At 44.8% G+C, this 19,690-nt stretch overlaps 1 protein-coding gene across 1 annotated transcript in view; it reads left to right on the top strand.

The window, feature by feature from the left end:
• HS3ST3A1 (heparan sulfate-glucosamine 3-sulfotransferase 3A1) overlaps positions 1-19,690 on the top strand; it is a gene marked incomplete at its 5' end in the record, with an annotated part of 103,395 nt that continues 83,705 nt past the window's right edge. Inside the window, one exon of the mRNA XM_029928851.1 lies at positions 1-227. Within this exon, the coding sequence (XP_029784711.1) occupies positions 1-227 (227 nt within the window). The remainder of the gene's footprint in view (positions 228-19,690) is intronic.

Raw genomic sequence — 19,690 nt, 5'->3', positions numbered from 1 at the left:
GGCGGCTCCGGGGCCGGCAGCAGCACGCCCGAGGCCCCTCCGGGGACCCTGGCCCTGCTGCCGGACGAGGGCAGCAAGCAGCTGCCGCAGGCCATCATCATCGGCGTGAAGAAGGGCGGCACGCGGGCGCTGCTCGAGTTCCTGCGCGTGCACCCCGACGTGCGCGCCGTGGGCGCCGAGCCCCACTTCTTCGACCGCAGCTACGACAGGGGCCTCGCCTGGTACCGGTGAGCTGACGCGGGGCGCGGCCAGGGGACAGCCGGGGTGGGCGGGGTGGGGGATACCCCCCTGCTTACCTCCCTCCCCATTTTCCGAAGAAGGCGGAGGGTCACGCAAGAGTAGTTGTACTTGAGTTGAGGGGTCTGGTCCCCCACCGTGCCTTCTGCTTGCAGGGAGGTAGGTGTTGAGGGGGGCGGTGGGAGGGACATTTTGGCCTTAATGACTTTTTCTTTAGTCCTTGGGATTTCCTTTCCCTCCACCAGCCAATCTCCTCGTTTTCCCCTGCTCTGCGAAAGTATGTATTCCTGTTGTTGGCTAAAGGTGGGGGGGTGGGGGTGGGGGTGGGGGAAGGTACTTTTTAAGTTAGAAACCTGTTCATCAATTATTAGGCAGGTAGTCTAGCCCATGCCTTTCCTAGGAAAGGCTGTTTGTTATTTCTTCTTTATCTGCCTAACAGTCCCCGGTGGCTTACGCTTGGTCTCTGCCACCACATAATCATTTCCCTTGACTCTTTGCCAGATCATTGTCCTGGGTGGTAAGTCATCTGGAGGCTTTTAGTAAAAGTGTCGAGAACCAGAGTCTAGGTAGTTGGGAAATACTACGTCGGGCAAGTGCTGGTAGCTTTTAAGGAAGGGCTTCCTGGATCGTAACTTCTGTTTGGCGTGAGGAATGAGTTTTGGAAAGTGTTTTCCGTATTAGGGAAAAGTGCCCTGTGTCTTGGGCCTGGCTGAAACTTTTATAAAGATCTTCAAGCACTTCTCTTTACAAATGAGGGGGCCTATCTTTTTAAAAGAAGAAATGGGGGGAGGGGGGAATAGGGACCCTGGTTACATTGTGAGCCCCCCTTCCCCAATAAAGTTTAAGAAACAGGTCTGATTCAGAACTTTATCTGAAATTTGTCACTCTTCCCAAATTTAGACTCCATTTAATAATAGAATCCGCCAAATTTACTCCAGTAAATCCAAGCGTCACCTGGATTTTGTTTGCCACAAAATATTGGCCTCTTCTCTTTCCTCTGAGAACAACAAAAAGTCGTATGGTCAGAATTTTCATTTTTTTAATGTGTAACTTAGTTCATCAAGTATGTATTCTCTTTGTTATTTTAACAGAAAGAACATTACAAAAGTTGGAACACAATTCAGATATATTTCAAAAGTCCATTAAGTAAATAATTCATCTCCAAAACAAAAATGAACATGATCGGACAAGTTTATTTACTTGAGGGTTCATGCATACCCTCAGATTTCGGGAGCCGAATTTACAGTAACCCAACTCATGAGAAAACATTTGGTCTTAAAAGTCAAGTTCAAACATTAAACGCTTTTAAAACAGTAACTTTCCATTTGTTGGAAAGAAAAACAAACAACCTTCCCTTAATATAGAATATATATCATTTACAATCATCAGCCACTTAAAAAAACCCCTTGTGTTTCTGACATTTATGTTGTGTCCTCTGGGAAGTTCTTATAAAAATGACCTGTTGAATCTGGAAACAACAGGTCCTTCTTTTTAGCACAAAGACTTCTCTGTTTTTTCCATCAAGGACACAAGAAAGAAGTGATTAAAGACCCCTAAAACTCTTATCTGTAGCAGTTTGCATTGAATTGGGCCTTGCACAACGCTGTAAGTTCGTGGAAAGTCTAAGACAACGTTTGACTCTGAGGTGGCATTGAATATGGTGAAATATGTAGTCCTAAAACCCTTTATTTTCGTATTGCCAGATAGGCTTTATTTCCACAAAGTAGGATTGTTTCTTCTTCTAGAAGTGAGTACCTCAGGGCACAGGGGAACTGCAGACCTGAATCTTATTTTCCGTGAATCTTCCTAAGCTCATGTAAGAGAAGGAAGGTTTCAAGGTAACTAGAAACACAAGTATTAACAAAAGGAAAAAAAAAAGAAGAAAAGAAAGACCCATAAACATTCAGGTCACTCTCTCCTTTGGAAACTAGATGCGCGCTGTAAAGTAAATCTCTCCTTTGGATTGTTTATTCCAGCAGAGTGCTATAGAGCAATTTATGGTGGTTACAGAAATAACTGTACAGTAGACTTCATGGTCAAGTGAATTTAATTTCCTAAGTGTTGGAGTAATGTCTTTGTTTGAACCATTCGCCGTGGTGTTTTATTGGATGCGTAAATTTAAGTTTAACTTAATTCTGTAGGAAAATTTTATGAAAAAAATCCTCTACCTATGGAGCCAGGATTGTGCGATTATTTAATGAAATTGTGCCCACAGTTCTCTTTCATCTTGGCTCTGAACTTGGGAGTCTGATGTTCAGGAGGAAGATTGAACACAAATACATGTAAAAAGAAATCTCTTCTGCAGAATGCTACTTACCTGTATTAAGTCCATGTTTCGGCTTTTGTTTAGCTCGTATTTACAGTTAGGGATTCCGTGAGACCTTCGGGGGTCAGCCCCAAATTTGTAATGAGAGATTTCTAGCACATACTTCTGCCCCATCCCCCTCCTCACTTCCTCCCCACGTCGAACAGAAGGCCAACTCCAGTGTTTGCGCCCTAAAGTGAATTATGGAAAGAAAAGAAAAATCTGTAAAATATTTTTAGATGTTTCTTGACATGGGACAATCTTGTATGTCCAGCCTTATTTTTTTGTTGTTGTTGTTCTTTGGGTTTTTATTATTTTTTATTTTTTTGCCTGGTGAAATCTCTCAGTTGGCCATAATAGTTCGTTGCGGCAGCGCCCCCTACCGTCCTGACGGAGGGAGGAGTGTGTGCTGTTAGAAAGTTGGGGGGAAAAACCCATGGACAATGAGTTTGAGAATTCAAACAACCGCAGCCAGGATATTTTGGGAAATTGCTCTCACTGAGAGAAAACATAAAGTACTTTGTAAGTTGCATCCCGAGACTATAATTCACTTCTCCCCGGGAACAGATTGGTCGTGAAGGCAAGACAATGACCATTTACTCCAAATCTCTACAAAAGAAAAGTATTCCTGCTGGTGTTAAATGTCTTAAAGTTACTCTACAATAAGTGAGAAAAGGTGGATGTTTGTATGCCGGGAAAACTGTTAATGATAAGGTAAGACTTCTAGGAGTGAGACTCCACCCTGATGGGTTTAAAAGAACATTCCGCATTACTTAATTTAGTGGATATGGTATCAGGACAGCAAATGTCTGTGGCCCGCAAATGCCACGGGAAAGCAGTACTTTGCAGCCAACTGTCTGCATTTTCATTATGGGGGTGGCGGGGTCATAAATGAACGTACGGCATTGTTTCATTCGCTTTAAAACTTTGGTGAGCTTAGAATCGAATCAAGAGGCCCCTCTCTGCCTGTGTGTTTCCACACCAACAAGATGTGGATTTTTTTTTTTGGTAGGATAAAAGATACCTATTTGTAAAGTATTTAAATTATGTAATCTTTAAAGGAGTGTCTCGTAGTTTGGGACACTTCTGTCTCGTAGTTTGGGACACGATAGTAAATGTCCGATGCCTCATCTCTTACAGCGTATTTCTTTCATACGCTGTGATGTGTGTTAGTAATACTGGATCGTTTCAGCGGAGAAGACGACCACTAAAACATTGTACTCTTAGAAGCATCCAGGAAGATCACAGGTCACTCAGCCGGAGTTTAGAAGTGACATCTCACCCCAACCCCCGATCCCCTGTCACAGCTTCATCAAAATTTCAACTTTCCCGGCCTCTAACGGTCATTGCCCTGATTTTCAAGTCTCCAGAAGAGGCAGAGGGAACAGAGGAACTTTCGGTTCCTATCAGGAAAAACCGGCATTTCTTAGCAGCTGGGAGCAGCTGCAGAAGGACCTCCATGTGCCATTTCCCAACCTCCTGAGCCACAAGCCCGTTGCGCTTGAAGGGGTGGAAATGAAATCTGAGCCAAGCAAGCCGCAGAGTCTGGCCACCCATGCAAGGTCATGTGGACTGAAGTCCAGAGAGGCTCCTCCGTCCTTAGATGGGAGCGAAGAACCCTGAGAAGCTGTGTGGGGTAGGAGGGAAGTGGGAAGACATTGCTTTGGATGGCGAGTTGAGGATGTGTGTTTGCAGGGGGGAGGGGGGATTTCCTCTGGAGCATATAGTTACTGCTGAGAAGCCACAGTGCTGTCGTGTTGTCTGCCGAATGTCTGTACTCTGGGATTAGTGCTCGGGCAGTACCCGTCAGACAGCCTGGTTCCGGGTGTGTGTGTGTGTGTGTCCACGCATACACACAAGAGCAGACACCTAGTAGGTAGGGAAAGTGATGACATTGGTAACAAGCAAGTTATTAATTGACCGGGGAGCTTCTGAGCGATATCGGACGCCCAGCGTACAAAACAGGCTTTGTGATTCTTGAGTCCAGGCATTAAAAACCACCAGCAACAACAAAAAGCACATTTAATATAGCCTGGAGCTTGCATCCTTTGTGGGGGCGAATATTCCTTTATAATTCCGTTATGTATGAAATTTATCACGTACTGATACATTTTGTGGATACATTTTATGTGACATGCATAACTCTTCTTGGATTGAAAAATCCTTGGTATCTATGATCTGTTCTCCCCTTAAAAAGAAAAGCTCTTGGGCCAAAATATGTGCTCCTGTACACATAAGTCTGTTGATCGTCCAGGGACAGAATAGATGCTAGCTCTGTATTTTGGAGGGGTCATGGGAATAAAACAATAAGCCTGGGCAATTAACGACATCAGGGGCTAACCTTCCGCAGACCAGATGCTCACATGGTGAGGAGGGTGTCACAGAGCAAACAAGGCTGCTTGATACAGTATCAGCAATGAAAGGCCTCACACCTCTTAAGGGATGCGTTTGAACTTCTGTAAATTGCAATGACCATCAGTCAAATTGGGCCGGTGGGAACCTTACCCACTTAGTACTTTTCTTTAGGGGCGGGGAACATCCTCCTCCCCCCAGTAATAGTAACTTGGCTGATAAAATGTGTCCTCTCTTGGTATGTTTCCCGGTGCTTTTAGCCTCCACCCTTTTGGAAAATTGGTTTCTGCTGAGCTGATGAGTTACAATTGTGAAAACGAGGTTTATCATCCAACGTATGGGAATCGTATTGCAACTACATGCATTTAGGTCTTAAACGTTGGATAGCACATTCGCTAATGGGATGCAGTTTAAAAATCTCTGGGGGGTGGGGGATTGCGATACAGTTAACAGATACATTTATATGAAACCAGAACTTAGAAATTGAGGAAACGCTGAGTTCAGTGACCTCTGAAACCTCTTCCTGGCTGCTCGCCTCTCCTGCGGTCACGAGTGCCGTGGTGGCTCTAACGGTTCCGTGCGTCCCCTGATCACCGTATTCCCAAAGTTCAGATTTGACCTGTTTCAGGACCGGTCAGATAACCCTGCAGGTCGAAAACAAGGAAGCGTTGATTCTGAGTGATCTTTTAGTCCTTGCCATGAGGCGTGTGACAGTCTTGGACAGTTGGAAAAGAAAACCTTCATTCGCAGGCGGTGGAGAGCAGCCTACGTTGAAGGTGACGTGTAGCGCCACCTAGTGGGAGGGAGAGGCCGCCAGGGACCCAAGCCACTGAACTTTGAAAAACCTCCTTATCAGAGAGTCTAGTGCAGTCCTTGGGAGAGCGGGGCGGATCCGCTTAGGAGCATCTTCCAGCAAGGCTGGTCTGTTTGGCGTGGCTGGGCAGCATTTGGCCTCTCTGCCTGAGCTCACTCCTTTCAGGCAGGGGCTTTATCCTTTGGAGAGAAATCAAGAGAGACGCCTTCACAAGAAACCCGAGAAACAAGATATAAATGAGGAGGAGATTTACATTGGAAACGTGCATGAGTGACGCGGGATGCCCGGTGCCCCAGATTAGTTTTGTGGGTGTGTTTTGCCTCTGTTTCTGCAAGCCAGCTTCAGATGGAAATACTTCCAGATGATTCTAGTTCAGCAGCACTGATGCAACCTTATTCCTTCCCCTGTGGTGTCCAGGACCAGGCAGCCTGTTTAATCCTGAGTGTGCAGAGACACGCTGTTAAGATCCTGCCCACGAGGGACAGTTTCCTTGGAAGATGCTTTCAGGAGGCCCCCAGGAAGGAGAGCCCTTCCTGTGACTGCGCCGGTGCCGGTGCCGGGGGAGGATGGAAGTGGGGAGAGGGGTGGTGATGGGGTGAAAGTAAGGCGGGGGGAGGGGCAAAAAAGGAACCTGACAGTGGAGAGATTGACAGACCCAGTGTAGCGAGGCGATAATGTTAACACTGCCTTGTTCCACGTGGAAGTCACACGCCCCTGATATATGGCAGCATGGAGGGCCCTTCACCTGTGGGGTCTTCTTCCCCCAAATCCCTAATCCCTGTCTAATCATGAGAAAATATTGGACCAGCCCAAATGGCAAGGTAGCTACAAAATAAATCCCTGACCACCGGAATTCTTTAAGAAAATGTTAAGATCATGGGGCTCCTGGACGGGTCCGTCGGTGAAGCATCGCGACTCTTGATTTCAGCTCAGGTCACGATCTCATGGTTCGTGGGTTCGAGCCCCGTGTGGGGCTCCACGCTGACAGTACAGAGCCTGCTTGGGATCCTCTCCCTCTCTTTGCCCTTCCCCTGCTCATGCGCGCGCGCTCTCTCTCTCACTCGCTCTCGCTCTCTTTCTCTCCCTCTCTCAAGATAAATTAAAAAATGTCAAGATGGTGAAAACCAAAGAATGATATGCTGTCACGGATCAGAGACTAATTACTAGTGAGTAAAAACAGTGCGGTGCCTTGATTAGATCCTGATGGAGGAAGGGCGTCCGTGGAAGAGCTGACGAAGTGGGTATTGCCTGTGTCGCTTAGTTCATGGAATTAGACCGAGATCAGTTTCTAGGTGTGATCGCTGTGCTAGAATCAGTGAGATGATCACCTTGGGGGAATCTGGGCAGAGGGGTGTCTGAGAACTTGCTGCGCTATGATTTGGGAGCAATTTTAATATCCCAAATGACCCCTGCTCCTTTGCACCCAGCTCCCTCTCGAGCCTTACTCCCTCTCTCTCGAAGGCCCCCAGCACAGCCCTGCCAGCTTCTCCCCTACAAGGCCAGCACCTGTTGCCTGCGGACATGCCGATCTTTCCTCCAGCCTCTTCCATGGTAATATTGGCTCACAGCTCCCCCTCCCCCCACTCTCTTGTCCCAGAAACAGACAGGCGGTTTTGTTTTTCTTTCTTTCTCACTCACTCTCTCTTTCTCTCTCTTTTTCTTTTTTTAATGGCGGGCGCATGTAAAGTGAAGAAGGTTTAAAAACTCACCCACCCTGACCGGATCCTCCTCCGGCCAGAGAGCAGAAACTTTGATGTAAATGACAAGGTTTTTGAGAACAGAAAGAACGGAATTAGGGGTCAGAAGAAAATCTGACTCAGGGTTCTGCTTTTTGGTTACAATGTAGGGAAGCGGTTGTGGGGGGTTAGAAAGCTGATTTTGGGGTTGGACCCATAGCACCGTGGCTGGACCAGCTTCCTTATTCTGTCTGCCTTCTTGACCTGGTGCTTTCGCCTTTGGGTTAGACCCCATGGCTTAGGAGTCCAGCTACTCGGAGCAAAATGGACATGGAATGATCACAGAGTTCAAGGACAAGGAAGGATTGGAGAAAACCCAACTTCTAGAGCTCTGGAGAACCCGGACCTGGGTGTCCTCAGTGGTTTTTCCCACGGGGGCTGCTGAGCCCTGTGCCAGTGCCCTTGACTCAAAAGTCCAGCCTTGGTGGTATGCTGGAATTTTCCGCTTTTTTTTTTTTTTTTCTTGGTATGGTTTATTTTTGAGACAGAGAGAGACCAATCATGAATGGGGGAGGGGCAGAGAGAGAAGGAGACACAGAATCTGAAGCAGGCTCCAGGCTCCGAGTTGTCAGCATAGAGCCCGACGTGGGGCTTGAACCCACGAACCGTGAGATTATGACCTGAGCCCAAGTCGGACGCTCAACCAACTGAGCCACTGAGGCGCCCCTCTGCTTCTGGTTTTTGTTTTTTTTTTTGAAAGAGAGGGAGAGACAGCATGAGCAGGGGAGGTTCAGAGAGAGATGGAGACACAGAATCTGAAGACAGGCTCCAGACTCTGAGCCAGCTGTCAGCACAGAGCCCGACGTGGGGCTTGAACCCACAAACCGTGAGACCAAGACCTGAGGCCCCCCTCCCCTTCTGTTTTTAAACACACAGTTGTACATTGTAGATTTCTGGTTCAACAGAATAATGAAAATCTCCCTTGGAACCTTTCCTTTGGTATTTTCAACAACGGTAACAACAGTTTTATCCACGTTACATTTTGACGTAAGCAACACAAAACTGCACGGACTGCTTCTCAGGATCTTAGTGTTTCCTTTTAATCGTTCCTCACTTATCTCTACCGGATCAGTTTATGAGCCTGTTTTGTGCAGAGGATGGGCTACGCATGCTTATGTAGATGAAATGCTTTCTGGGATTTAATTCCATTTCCCCCTTGTTGTTTGGCATTTTTCCATCTCTGTTGGTAAACACTTTTCTTCATGCATCTTGAAGCTTTAAAAAAAATTTAGGAGCGCCTGGGTGGTTCAGTCGGTTAAGCGTCCGACTTCGGCTCTGGTCATGATCTCATGGTTCGTGGGTTTGAGCCCCGTGTCCGGCTCTGTGCTGAACGGTTGCTTAGAGCCTGGAGCTGCTTCAGATTCTGTGTCTCCTCTCTGCTACACCTTGCTCATGCTCTGTTTCACTCTATCTCTCAAAAAATACATAAAAATTAAAAAAATCAAACTTAACGTTTATCCTTTTTTTTGAGAGACAGAGACAGAGCATGAGAGGGGAGGGGCAGAGAGAGGGAGACTCAGAATCTGAAGCAGGCTCCGACTCGGGGCTGGAACTCACAAACCGTGAGATCATGACCTGAGCCGAAGTTGGAGGCTTAACTGACTGAGCCACCCAGGTGCCCTGTGGATGATCTATCATTTTAGATGTAAGGTAACCATAGCAACTTTTGGTGCGGCCTCCCCTGTGCTGGATGTTTCGGAATGATCTATTGAGTGTAATCTGAATATTTTATTAATATGGTGACCATTATTTGGGAGATCCTGTCACTCTTGCCTCTTAGAGCTCAGAAAGCAGAGACCCAGAAAGGCAAAGGAACTTGCCCAAGGTCACTCAGCCTAGTAAATGGTCGACCTTCGCTGGACTCGGGTCTGCCTGACTCCCACGTGTCCAGGGCTTCGCCACCATGGTGATCTGTCATTTTCTCAGAATTGCTCTGCAGGATTTCTGTCCAAACAGCAAGCCATCAGTGGCTCAGAGCTTGTGGGTCAAGGCTGTTCCATGTGTCTAGACAGGTTTGATTCTGGTGTTAGACTTTTCTTTAGAAAACTTTAGGGGCACCTGGGTAGCTCGGTTGGTGAAGCATCTGACTCGATTTCAGCTCAGGTCATGATCTCACAGTTCATGAGTTTGAGTCCCATGTTTGGCTCTGTGCTGACAGCCCAGAGCCTGCTTGGGATTCTCTCTCTCCTTTTCTCTCTCTGCCTCTACCTTTCTCTCTCTCTTACTCTTTCAAGATATATAATCTTAAGAAAACAAAGAAGAAAACTTGGGCAACGTAGCAACATAGTTGAAAAAATAAAATTTTAAGGGTAGTTAGATATCCTTGTGAATATGTTAGCTTTTCTCTCTCCCTCTTTGTTGAACATAGTTTGACCACAGAATTCATCTTACTGATCATATGTGAAATCCTGGGAGTGCCAGCGTGGTTCAGTCGGGTAAGTGTCCAACTCTTAATTTTGGCTCAGGTCATGATCTCACGTTTCATGAGTTCCAGCCCCATGTCAGGCTTTGCGTCCACAGCTTAGGGGTCTGGTGCCTGCTTTAGATTCTGTGTCTCCCTCTCTTTCTCTGCTCCTCCCCCACTCTCCCCTCCTCTCTCTCTCAAAAATAAACATTAAAAAAAAAGTCCTGGGCTATCCAGTTGATTTTCTTCCCACCCGTTAAGAACTAGCAGTAACCATGAAACTGTTAACTGTTAGGTGGTCCAAATGGTCACGCTTCCTCCTTCCCTGCTGTACAGGAAAGCCAAAATATTGTCAGAAATACAGTCAGAAGGCTGCTCTCTGCTCCTGGAACTTGGGGCCAGGTGGGCTGGCAGTCGTAGCCAGTTGCTGGCATTACCAAGCAGCCCCTTGCTCCTTGCTCCCCTTTCCCTGTAAGGATCTGCCAATGGGCTGTACCCTTCTTGGCACGTGGCAGGGTCCCTGCCAATGCCCAGCTCTCTCTTTTCTGCACATGCACTTTTTGATTGACATTCCTCTTTTAATTCTTTGCGGTATGCGAGCAATCCCAATCCGGGCACCACCCAGTTGTTACCCCACAGTACCATCCTGTCCATCTTCATTATCAGGGTTATCAATAACCGTCATCTAATTGCTTTCTTGGCAGCAGGTCATTATCAGTGCCTTTACTGTAGCGGTCAGGTCATTCCTTGCCACAGAAGACACATGGCTGGTGATTCATGTTTCCTTGGGTTGGAGGCAGATCGAATCATTAACTCTAAACGATGCTGGCGTTAGATGGTATCCGAGAGATTAAGATGGTCTTTCGTTTATAAAAAATGTGAGGTATCTCACTCAAGGTTCAGCTAAAACACAGGAATCCACAGGTTCTAATTCCCGGGGGAGAATTCTGGAGAATACAATTAAGAAACCATGGCGTGCTCCAAATGATAAAAATCCCACTTGGGAAGTTTAGCAACAAGGACCAAAAATATTAAAAATATTGCAGAGAATGGAACAAGTTAGAGCATTTTTTTCCTCCTCCCAGCATGGGTGAATTAAAGCATTGAATTCAGCTGAGTGAGCGATCAGTTCAGCTTGAAATGTATGGGTTTCATCTCTGATGTCTTCCCCAGTATTTTGATGCATATTGATTTGGGGACCCAGCAAGCATGATTGGCCTGTGGATTCTTGCAAGTAATTGTGTTTTATGGTCGTTTCCTGCTTGTAGAATATTAGTGGGGGATGTTGAGTACAGACAGGTAAAAGTTCTCTCTTTCTTTCTCTTTTTCTTTCTTTTTTTTAAGTTTGCTTTTTCTCTCTTGAGTGCACAGAATCGGAAGTAATCGATCCAATTATGGGAAGAAAATTCTTTTTTCCCTCTTTTCAGCATTCTTACTTGGATTAGAGCTCTCCTTTCAATAGGAAATATCAGAAGTTACCAAGATGGTTAGGAGGACAAAGTCATGAACGAGGTGTTTGGTGCCGTAATAACTCTTTGTAGATTCTTCCGAAGTTCAGGTGTTTAAAGAGAGAATTAAGCTTCATCGCCTTTCCAAACCAGAGCCCCACTTGCTGTAACTTGGTGGTTTGAAAAGTTCTGGCTGGAGGACGAGGCAGTAAAGATGAAGTTCTTAGTTCACTTCCCAGACACAAACAAAATCTGGCATCCATTTTTTTAATTTTTTTTTTTAATTTCCTGGTGGACTCTTAATTATTCTTGTAGTTTCTTTCATCAAATGCTGTGGTTGCTTTTTTTTTTTTAAGAAATAAAAGCTACTTGTTTTTCTTTCTAATGAGCTCTTACTCTTTCTTCTTGGTGTGGGAGGATTTGGGATTACAAAAGTGTCTGTTAAAAAAAAGCCCTCCCCCAAACCAGCGGGGTCTACGAGAATGCCCTGTGAGGGTTTAATGATGGAAACACAACAAATTGGATCTGTTTTATATTTATCTTGGGGGGGAAGTCATGGGGAGCTAATGCCTGTGATGGAAATTCTTGGGATTTTCAGGTGCATTGGCCCTGTGGCAAAGGGGGGTGAGAGCCGTTGAAATAAGCATTGAAGAAATTACTTCTTAGCCCCAGCTCGTCATTACAGAGTAAGAAAGTAGCCTCATGATTGCCATGCCCTCTGATGTTTCGAAAGAATCTTGGACTATTGATTTAAAATAAAACCTACGGGGAAATAACTTAAAACTTTAATAATTTAAAATTTTAATGAAAAACGCAAAGCGCCACTGAGAACAAAATTCTGCCTGGATAGAACAAATCCGTCTCCTCTGAAGGTGAAATGCCGCCTGGTGGGAGCCTCTGGTTTAAGGTAAAGACCAGAGGAAGACAGTCAGAAGCTGGTGTCTCCCAAGAGTTTTCCAGACGGCGAATCACAAGACATGAATGTATAATAAAATCTATGAATTTTTTTCACTGGAAGGCACTGTAAGAGGATAAAGTGGGAGAGCTGATTCTGGGCAGGATGCAAGGCCAGTGCTGTCTCGACAAACTTGGTTCAGATTTACATCTGCAGAGGCGAGTGGGTGCAGAGAGGGGTGGATGTGAAATGTGTTTGTTACAATGGCCCTCAGTGTAAAAAAAAAAGAAAAGAAAAGAAAAATTCTGACTAGTGTGAACAGTAGTCCTGTCTGAGAAGTCCGAAAAGAATGTGCTTCAGGGCCCCCTTGAGAAACTAAACGGGCTGTTCAGGCTGTGGATTTACCAGCTCCGTGTTTTGCAACCTTGTGTCTCTGGGGCCCGAAGCACTCCCTGCTGCCTGAGAGATTCTTTACTGGTTTAAAGAAAAACTGACCCTTAGGCCAGAGGTCAGCCTTTTTTTTTTTTTTTTTTTTCTGGAAAAGGCCAGATAGTAAATACTTTAGGCCTTCTGGGTTCTCTGGTCTGAACTATTCAGCTCTGCTTCTGTAACAGAAAAGCAGCCTTAGCACGTAAATGAATGGGCTGGGCTATGTACCAATAAAACTTTATTTAGCAAAAGAGGCCTTTGGCTCGCTGGCTATTGATTGCAGACTTCTAGGGTAGGCTGAAGACTTCACAATGTTGATCTCCCTTTCTTTACTTGGCTTACTCTCAGGCGAGTACCCCCACCCAACGATCGTTGGTGAATTTTGAATACATAATGTGAGCTACAACTCAGATAGAGGAACAGTGCACCCCACAACTGCATGACATTGACCTGTGGGAACTTTCTGGAATATGCAGATTTGTTCAGCACAGTGGCATTTCAAGTCAAGGGACTATACACTCACCTCCCTGCATTCTATTTTGGAAGAGATACCCTTTGAACACAAATCAAAGCAACCATTGGTCATTATTTTTTTTTTTTTAGGCTTAATAATCCATTTTGAGGGTTCCTTGACTTTTGAGTACATGATTGGTTTACAGATTTTCCCTTGCATCTCCATTTTCTCTTTGTCTTCTGCCTGGGAATCCTGTGCAGCATTTGAAAGGGGTCGTGGGTGACACAAGGAAGTTACTTACCCCCTGCTTAATCGTCATCATGAGAAACAATCCCGCTATGTGGTTTAATTCAACACTGTCTTTGCAGAAGAGGGGTGAGACTTCACACTGGGAAGCAAGCGCGAGGACAGAGTTTTGAGGGTCAGTAAGTGGCATGTTTGAGGGGTTTTCTTCTAGATCAACATTGACCAATAGAAATGTATTGGGAAACACCTATGCTCTCTTAAACTTTCTAGTAGCCACTTTATAAAAAGTAAGACCGAAGGGGTGCAATTAATTTCAGTAGTATTTTGATTGAAAGCCAATATGTCTACAATAGGCTAATTTCAACAGAGAATCAAAAACACATTCTCCATGGGACATTTAGCGATTTTCATGCAGAATCTTCCAAATCAACTGCGCATTTTATTCCTGCGGTAGGTCTTCGTTCTGACTAGCTACCTGTCCTATGGGTTGAGTGGCCCCATGAGGCCAGTGGCCACCATATTGGACAGCACAGCTCGGGAAGTGGGGCTGGGGGAGTGGGCAGTGAAGGCTTTGAGCGGAGGACTGACCCCATGGACCTCCTTTGGTTCTGCTGTGGACACCCAATCCCGGGTGGCATAGGCTGAGCGGCCGTCTCAAGAGTCTGAAAGATGGATGATGGAGACCCGAAATGGAGCCCAGCAGTTGGTGTGGGTACGTGGAGGAAAGATTTGCCCAGTTTTGGCAGTAGGAATTCTAAAATTTCGTGTGGAATTCAAGGCATGAGGGAAGGAGGAGAAATTGGAGAATATTTAAAGATTGCTAGCTGAGGTTTGTTTATGAATAGCTGTGACCGTGATAAGAAACATAGAGATAAATAACGGCTACCATCAAGAACAACAACTTCGTCTAATTTTTTTAAATTTTTAAAAGTGTTTATTTATTATTGAAACAGAGAGAAACAGAGCATGAGTAAGGGAGGGGCAGAGAGAGGGAGACACAGAATCTGAAGCAGGCTCCAGGCTCTGAGCTGTCAGCACAGAGCCCGACGTGGGTGTCAAACCCACGAACCAGGAGAGCATGACCTGAACTGAAGTTGGACAGTTTAACCGACTGAGCCACCCAGGTGCCCCATGTTTTAGACGTGAAATGGAAAGGGCTTCAGGGTAAGCTGGGAGCCATGGCAGGCATGATCGTGGAGGTTCTGCAGCCGTCACCAAGCTAAGATGTGACCGTGGGTAGCAGATGCAAGGAAGGAGGGAGGAGAATGGGACCAGGAAAACACATTCATATTTTTGCCCCAAGGGAATATGGTTTCTGTAGTTTATGCCATGCATGTGTAAGTGTTCAGAGAGAACAGTACTAATGTCTATAATTTACTTTGAAACACAGTGAAAAGGATAGGATGAATTGGATGTATAGGAGATAGATAATGTGATAATACAAATAGAGATTTTTTTAAAATTTAAATTCAAGTTAGCATACAATGTAATATTGGTTTCGGGAGTAGAATTTTGTGATTCATCACTTAACATGTAACATCCACACTTATCCCAAAAGATGCCCTCCTTAATGCCCATCCCCCAATTAGCCCATTCCCCCCCACTATCCCTTCAGCAGACCTCTGTTTTTCATATTTAAGAGTTTCTTATGGTTTTTAAGGAAAATACAGATAAAGAATTTAGCTGGTGGCCAAAGAGTGGTGGTTTTTTTTTTTTTTTTTTGGTACACTTCCTTCCAGTTTTGTCTGCATTGAAAACTTTTGTAATAAAATTTTGGTGGCAGAGGGGAAGAGAGTTAAGGTCAGTGGTGTCAAATGCTGTATAAAAATAAAAAGTAGGAGGCATCTGGGTGGCTTATTCTGTTAAGTGTCTGACTTCGGTTCGGGTCATGGTCTTACAGTCTGTGAGGCTGAGCCTCTTGTCTGGCTCTGGGCTGACAATTTGGAGCTTGGAAGCAGAGCCTATGTCAGATTCTGTCTCTCTCTCTCTTTCTGCCCCTCCCCTGCTCATGCTGTCTCTCTTTCTCTCTCGAAAATACATATGCACTAAAAATTTTTTAAGGAGAGCCTGGTGGCTCAGTTAGTTGAGCGTCTGACTTCGGCTCAGGTCATGATCTCATGGTCCCTGAGGTCAAGCCCCAGGTCATGCTCTCTGCTGACAGCTCAGAGCCTGGAGCCTGCTTCGGATTCTGTGATTCTGTGCTGTCTCTCACTCTCAAAAGAATAAACAAACATTAAGAAATTTTTTTTAAAAATTAAAGAAGCAAGGACTAGACATTTGAGATGGAAGAGTATGTGTCTCGTCAGTTAGGAAGGTATTGGTGACCCTGGGACCAGGTAGGCGATTGTCATGTGACAAGTGCCAGCCCTCACTTGGTTGAGGAGTACATGGTACATGGAATTGGATGGAAATGCACAGGGAATGTAAATGAACTTCCGCCGCGTGGCTCTCTGCCTCTTCTTGCCAGGACCGGGGTCCAGCAGTAGGGTCTTCAGATGTGCTTTATGACCATCAGAGCGAGTCATGCATGCAGATAAAACTGCTCTGTGTGAAGGGACGGTTTAAAACCTGTTTCATGGGCTTTTATCTGGGTGACTGTTGGTACCACCTGCCTTTTGCACCGATGTGATTACTTATGTTCGGTGACTAGATCAAGAGATTTCTTTTTTATCAGAGTCTCTTAGCTAGGACTTAAAAAAAAATTTTTTTTTTACATTTGTTTATTATTGAGACAGAAACAGAGCATGAGTCGGGGAGGGGCAGAGAGAAAAGGAGACACGGAATCGGAAGCAGGCTCCAGGCTCCGAGCCGTCAGCACAGAGCCCGACACGGGGCTCGAACCCACAAACCGTGAGATCATGACGTGAGCCGTAGTTGGACGCTTAACTGACTGAGCCACCCAGGCGCCCCAGCTAGGACTTTATTAAAAAGGATGCTTAAGGGTTTCAGCATTAATGGTTGAACACAAATAGTGTCTGATATACCTGTTTTCTTGAAAACTTTAGTAAATTTTCAAGGCAGCCCTGACCAGCCTATCCTAACCTTCACTGCAGGTGTGGACAGGGAAATTAACTTGCCATAAGTGTGTTTATCTTCTGGGGTGCCTGGGTGGCTCGGTTGAGCATCCAACATCACCTCGGGTCGTGATCTTGCGCTGCGTAAGTTCAAGCCCTGCATCGGGCTCGCTGCTGTCAGCTCAGAGCCTGCCAGAGCCTGCTTCATATGCTCTGCCACTCTCTCTCTCTGGGCCCCTCCCCTGCTTGCACTCTCTAATAATAAATAAACATTAAAAAGTAGCATTTATCTTTTGAGCACTCGCTTGAAAGTTCTGTGAGAGAAGGAAGAAATTTAATTGCGTTATATTTTCTTCTTTTATCATCAACACTGAAAGTTTTTCTTAAGTTTCAACCATCAGATGTTCTTCCATTCGTGTGAACACCAGGGATCAGACATTCCTTATTCTGCTCCTGATCTTTTCCTTTCTGTTCATAGGGGAGAGGGCATGGAGTGCAGGGAACAGAAGGATGAAAGCTAGTGGGTGGAAGTCCAAAAACAAAGAACTGCATGAAATCTTTACGCATCTAATGTCCTGACTGAGATAAAACCAGCCTCCCTAGGTGGCCTCTGCATGTATGTGACACAACATGACGTTTCTTTGGATGGCCAGACACTCTACACAGTGATGGCTGAGGAGAACAGAGAGACCCAGAATGAAAAATGAAAGAAAGAGCAGCCCTGGAGGCTTCAGAGAGCCTCCAACCACCAGGCAAAGGGACCCCCACGAAAGGGGACGGGATGTAAAAACAGACCCGGTCTCGTTCATGGTCACCCTTGGTCTTTTCAGCAGATGCCTCCGGAGACACTTTGGAGTCCTGAAGTTCTCTGAGGTAGCAATCTACATCTGCTCCTTTATGCCTGTCTCCCCGGTCAGATGCTTTTCTCTGTAGCCGTGAGTTTCCAGTTCATTTCCTTAGACCCTGCATTTACTGCCTTTTAAGTTTCCACCATACTTTTGTCCACTTGCTCTTTTTTGGAAAAGAAACATGTCCTTCTGGTTCTGGCTGCTGGATGGCTATACGCGTTTTCGTAGGCATTTAAATCATCTGCTTCTACAAAATGAACAAATGACAGAATCTCACAGACCCTGTGTCTCTATGCACATTATCCAAGGGCATGCCTGGGGTCCCTCTATGCGGAGATGCTAGTTTGAAAGTAAGGCATTCAGAAAGACGGCTAGTATCTCCAATACTATTTCTGGTAACGACTGATTTCTCAGCGGGAGGAAACATGAAAATTGTGAATCAGATGATCCAATGTGGGGGCAGTGCTCTGTAAGTGTACAAGAGGATTGTTAGAAAATGCTTAGAACTCCGTGGGATGCTGAATGTCTCATTCCAGGTGCAACTCCTTGATTGTGTAGCCAACGGCCTCAAATGGATAAATTATAGTTTGGCTGTTTTTACAAGCATGTTCACTTTCATTTATAAGAAAATCAAACAGGAATGCCTGGGTGGCTCAGTCGGTTAAGCATCTGACTTTGAGTTCGGCTCAGGTCACGATCTCACGATTTGTGGGTTGGAGCCCCGCATCCGGCTCTCCGTTGACAGCACAGATCCTGCTTGGTATGCTCTCTCTCTCCCTCTATCTCTCTCCCTCTGTCTCTCTCTGCCCCTCCCCTGGTCAAACTTTTCTCTCTCTTTCAAAATGAATAAATAAACATTAAAAAATTTTTAACAAAGAAAATCAAATAATAGTTCATTTAGACAATTCTCTTAGTATATTGGCTTGAACATGTGAGTTATGTATACCCGTTACCATAATATGCCAGCATCTTTTGGAAGGTTTGGAGGAGGTCATTGCCCTTCGAAACAAGAAGTCCTTAAAAATTGAAAAGTAATTAGATGTGTAAGGAATTTTAGTATATCGATCTGAACGTCTGACTTCTGTATGCTCATCAGAGTTTTGTAGAATATGTTAGCTCAGTGGTGAGGGCTTGGGCAAAATCATTTTCCTTGAAAACAGAAAGTTCTTTTTCTTCCTCCCCAAGGCCTCTAAAAATCTGAACTATTGAACTCAGATTTGAGTAATGATGTACTATACTTTGCCAAATGAGTCGTTTCCCCTTTTATAACATCCATCAGAAAAAAAGGAAGTGTCTAGTCGGACAAGCTGTTCCCCAGGAAAGGCCTTTTTGTGTGTGTGCTTAAGTCAAGGTGATTTTAAAATCAGAGGAAAACTTGATGCTGTTGTTTGGTGACATTTAGGAAGTAAAAAAGGATGGAGTCTGTGGGTTCTATTCTGTAGGCACTGAGATGGTTAGACTGCAAAGGAAATCAGTGTCTTCTATAATCAGAAAAAGTAATTTGGACTATTTCACAGTATATGTTCATGTAAAGATGACAGAGAGAAGAGATGTTTCACATATTTGCGGTTGTTTAAGATGCTTTGCCAACAAAACATAAAATGTATTCTAAACATCTTTTTTGCAAAATGTGAAATATTTAGGCTCAGAATGGCGCAATCAGATGTACTGTTATTGTATTCAATTCCTGTTTGGAATTTATGGAACCTGGACTAGGTCTCAACCCTTTGGGACATGAGGTTGTTTATTCTCATCCAAAAATAAATACCTTGTTATTTAAGAAAGAAAAACATCAGCGTATCATAAAATCTCATCATTAGCATTGGAAATGACCTCCGGGTCATCTAGTCCAAATCTTATCTGATAGACCAAAGTTTATTAAAACACTTCATAGCTATTTTAATCCTCAACAGTGTTTCTGAGAGATGTCTTCAAAACACTGATATAACATGACTTCTTTGAAAAGCAAAACTATTTAGTCCGTCCATTGCTTCCTCTGCCTACTGGATGCCGTGCAGATTTACATCTACGTGGTCTTCACTTATGGGACTTGGTGGTTTGAGACCGTGTAAAGTGTGTAAACAAATATTTTACAAATATTTCATTAGGTCCTATTAAAGTTTATATACTTGTTAGAAAGAGACTACGGTCAAGTTCTGTCATGCTTGTTTTGAAAGCATGAATGTGTCCCAGCGGACTTAATGTATTAAGAGACTGTTGTTAGTGTAATATAATTGTATTTGTTTATATGCGCCAGCTACCTGAGGTCACTGTGAGCTATGAGTCACCTCCCCCCCCAGGGGTGGTGTGCAACTTTACGTCCCATTTCAGATCACCCTCCTGCTTCCTCTTCAAAGTACCTTGCTGGCTGCAATCCTCCAATGGCCACTTCCCCAAGCAAACTTTAGGGCTTTTTCAAGGTCAAGTGTCATATTTATTGTAATATGGATGAATTTCTTAACCCTTTAAGCGTGTAAATCGGTGCTACCGCTGTTACTGGGTTCCTAT

Source organism: Suricata suricatta, chromosome 17, assembly GCF_006229205.1.
Source record: "Suricata suricatta isolate VVHF042 chromosome 17, meerkat_22Aug2017_6uvM2_HiC, whole genome shotgun sequence".
Classification (NCBI taxonomy): domain Eukaryota; kingdom Metazoa; phylum Chordata; class Mammalia; order Carnivora; family Herpestidae; genus Suricata; species Suricata suricatta.
The sequence above is the reverse complement of the archived record's forward strand: the minus strand, read 5'-3'. Positions and strand labels throughout refer to the sequence as shown.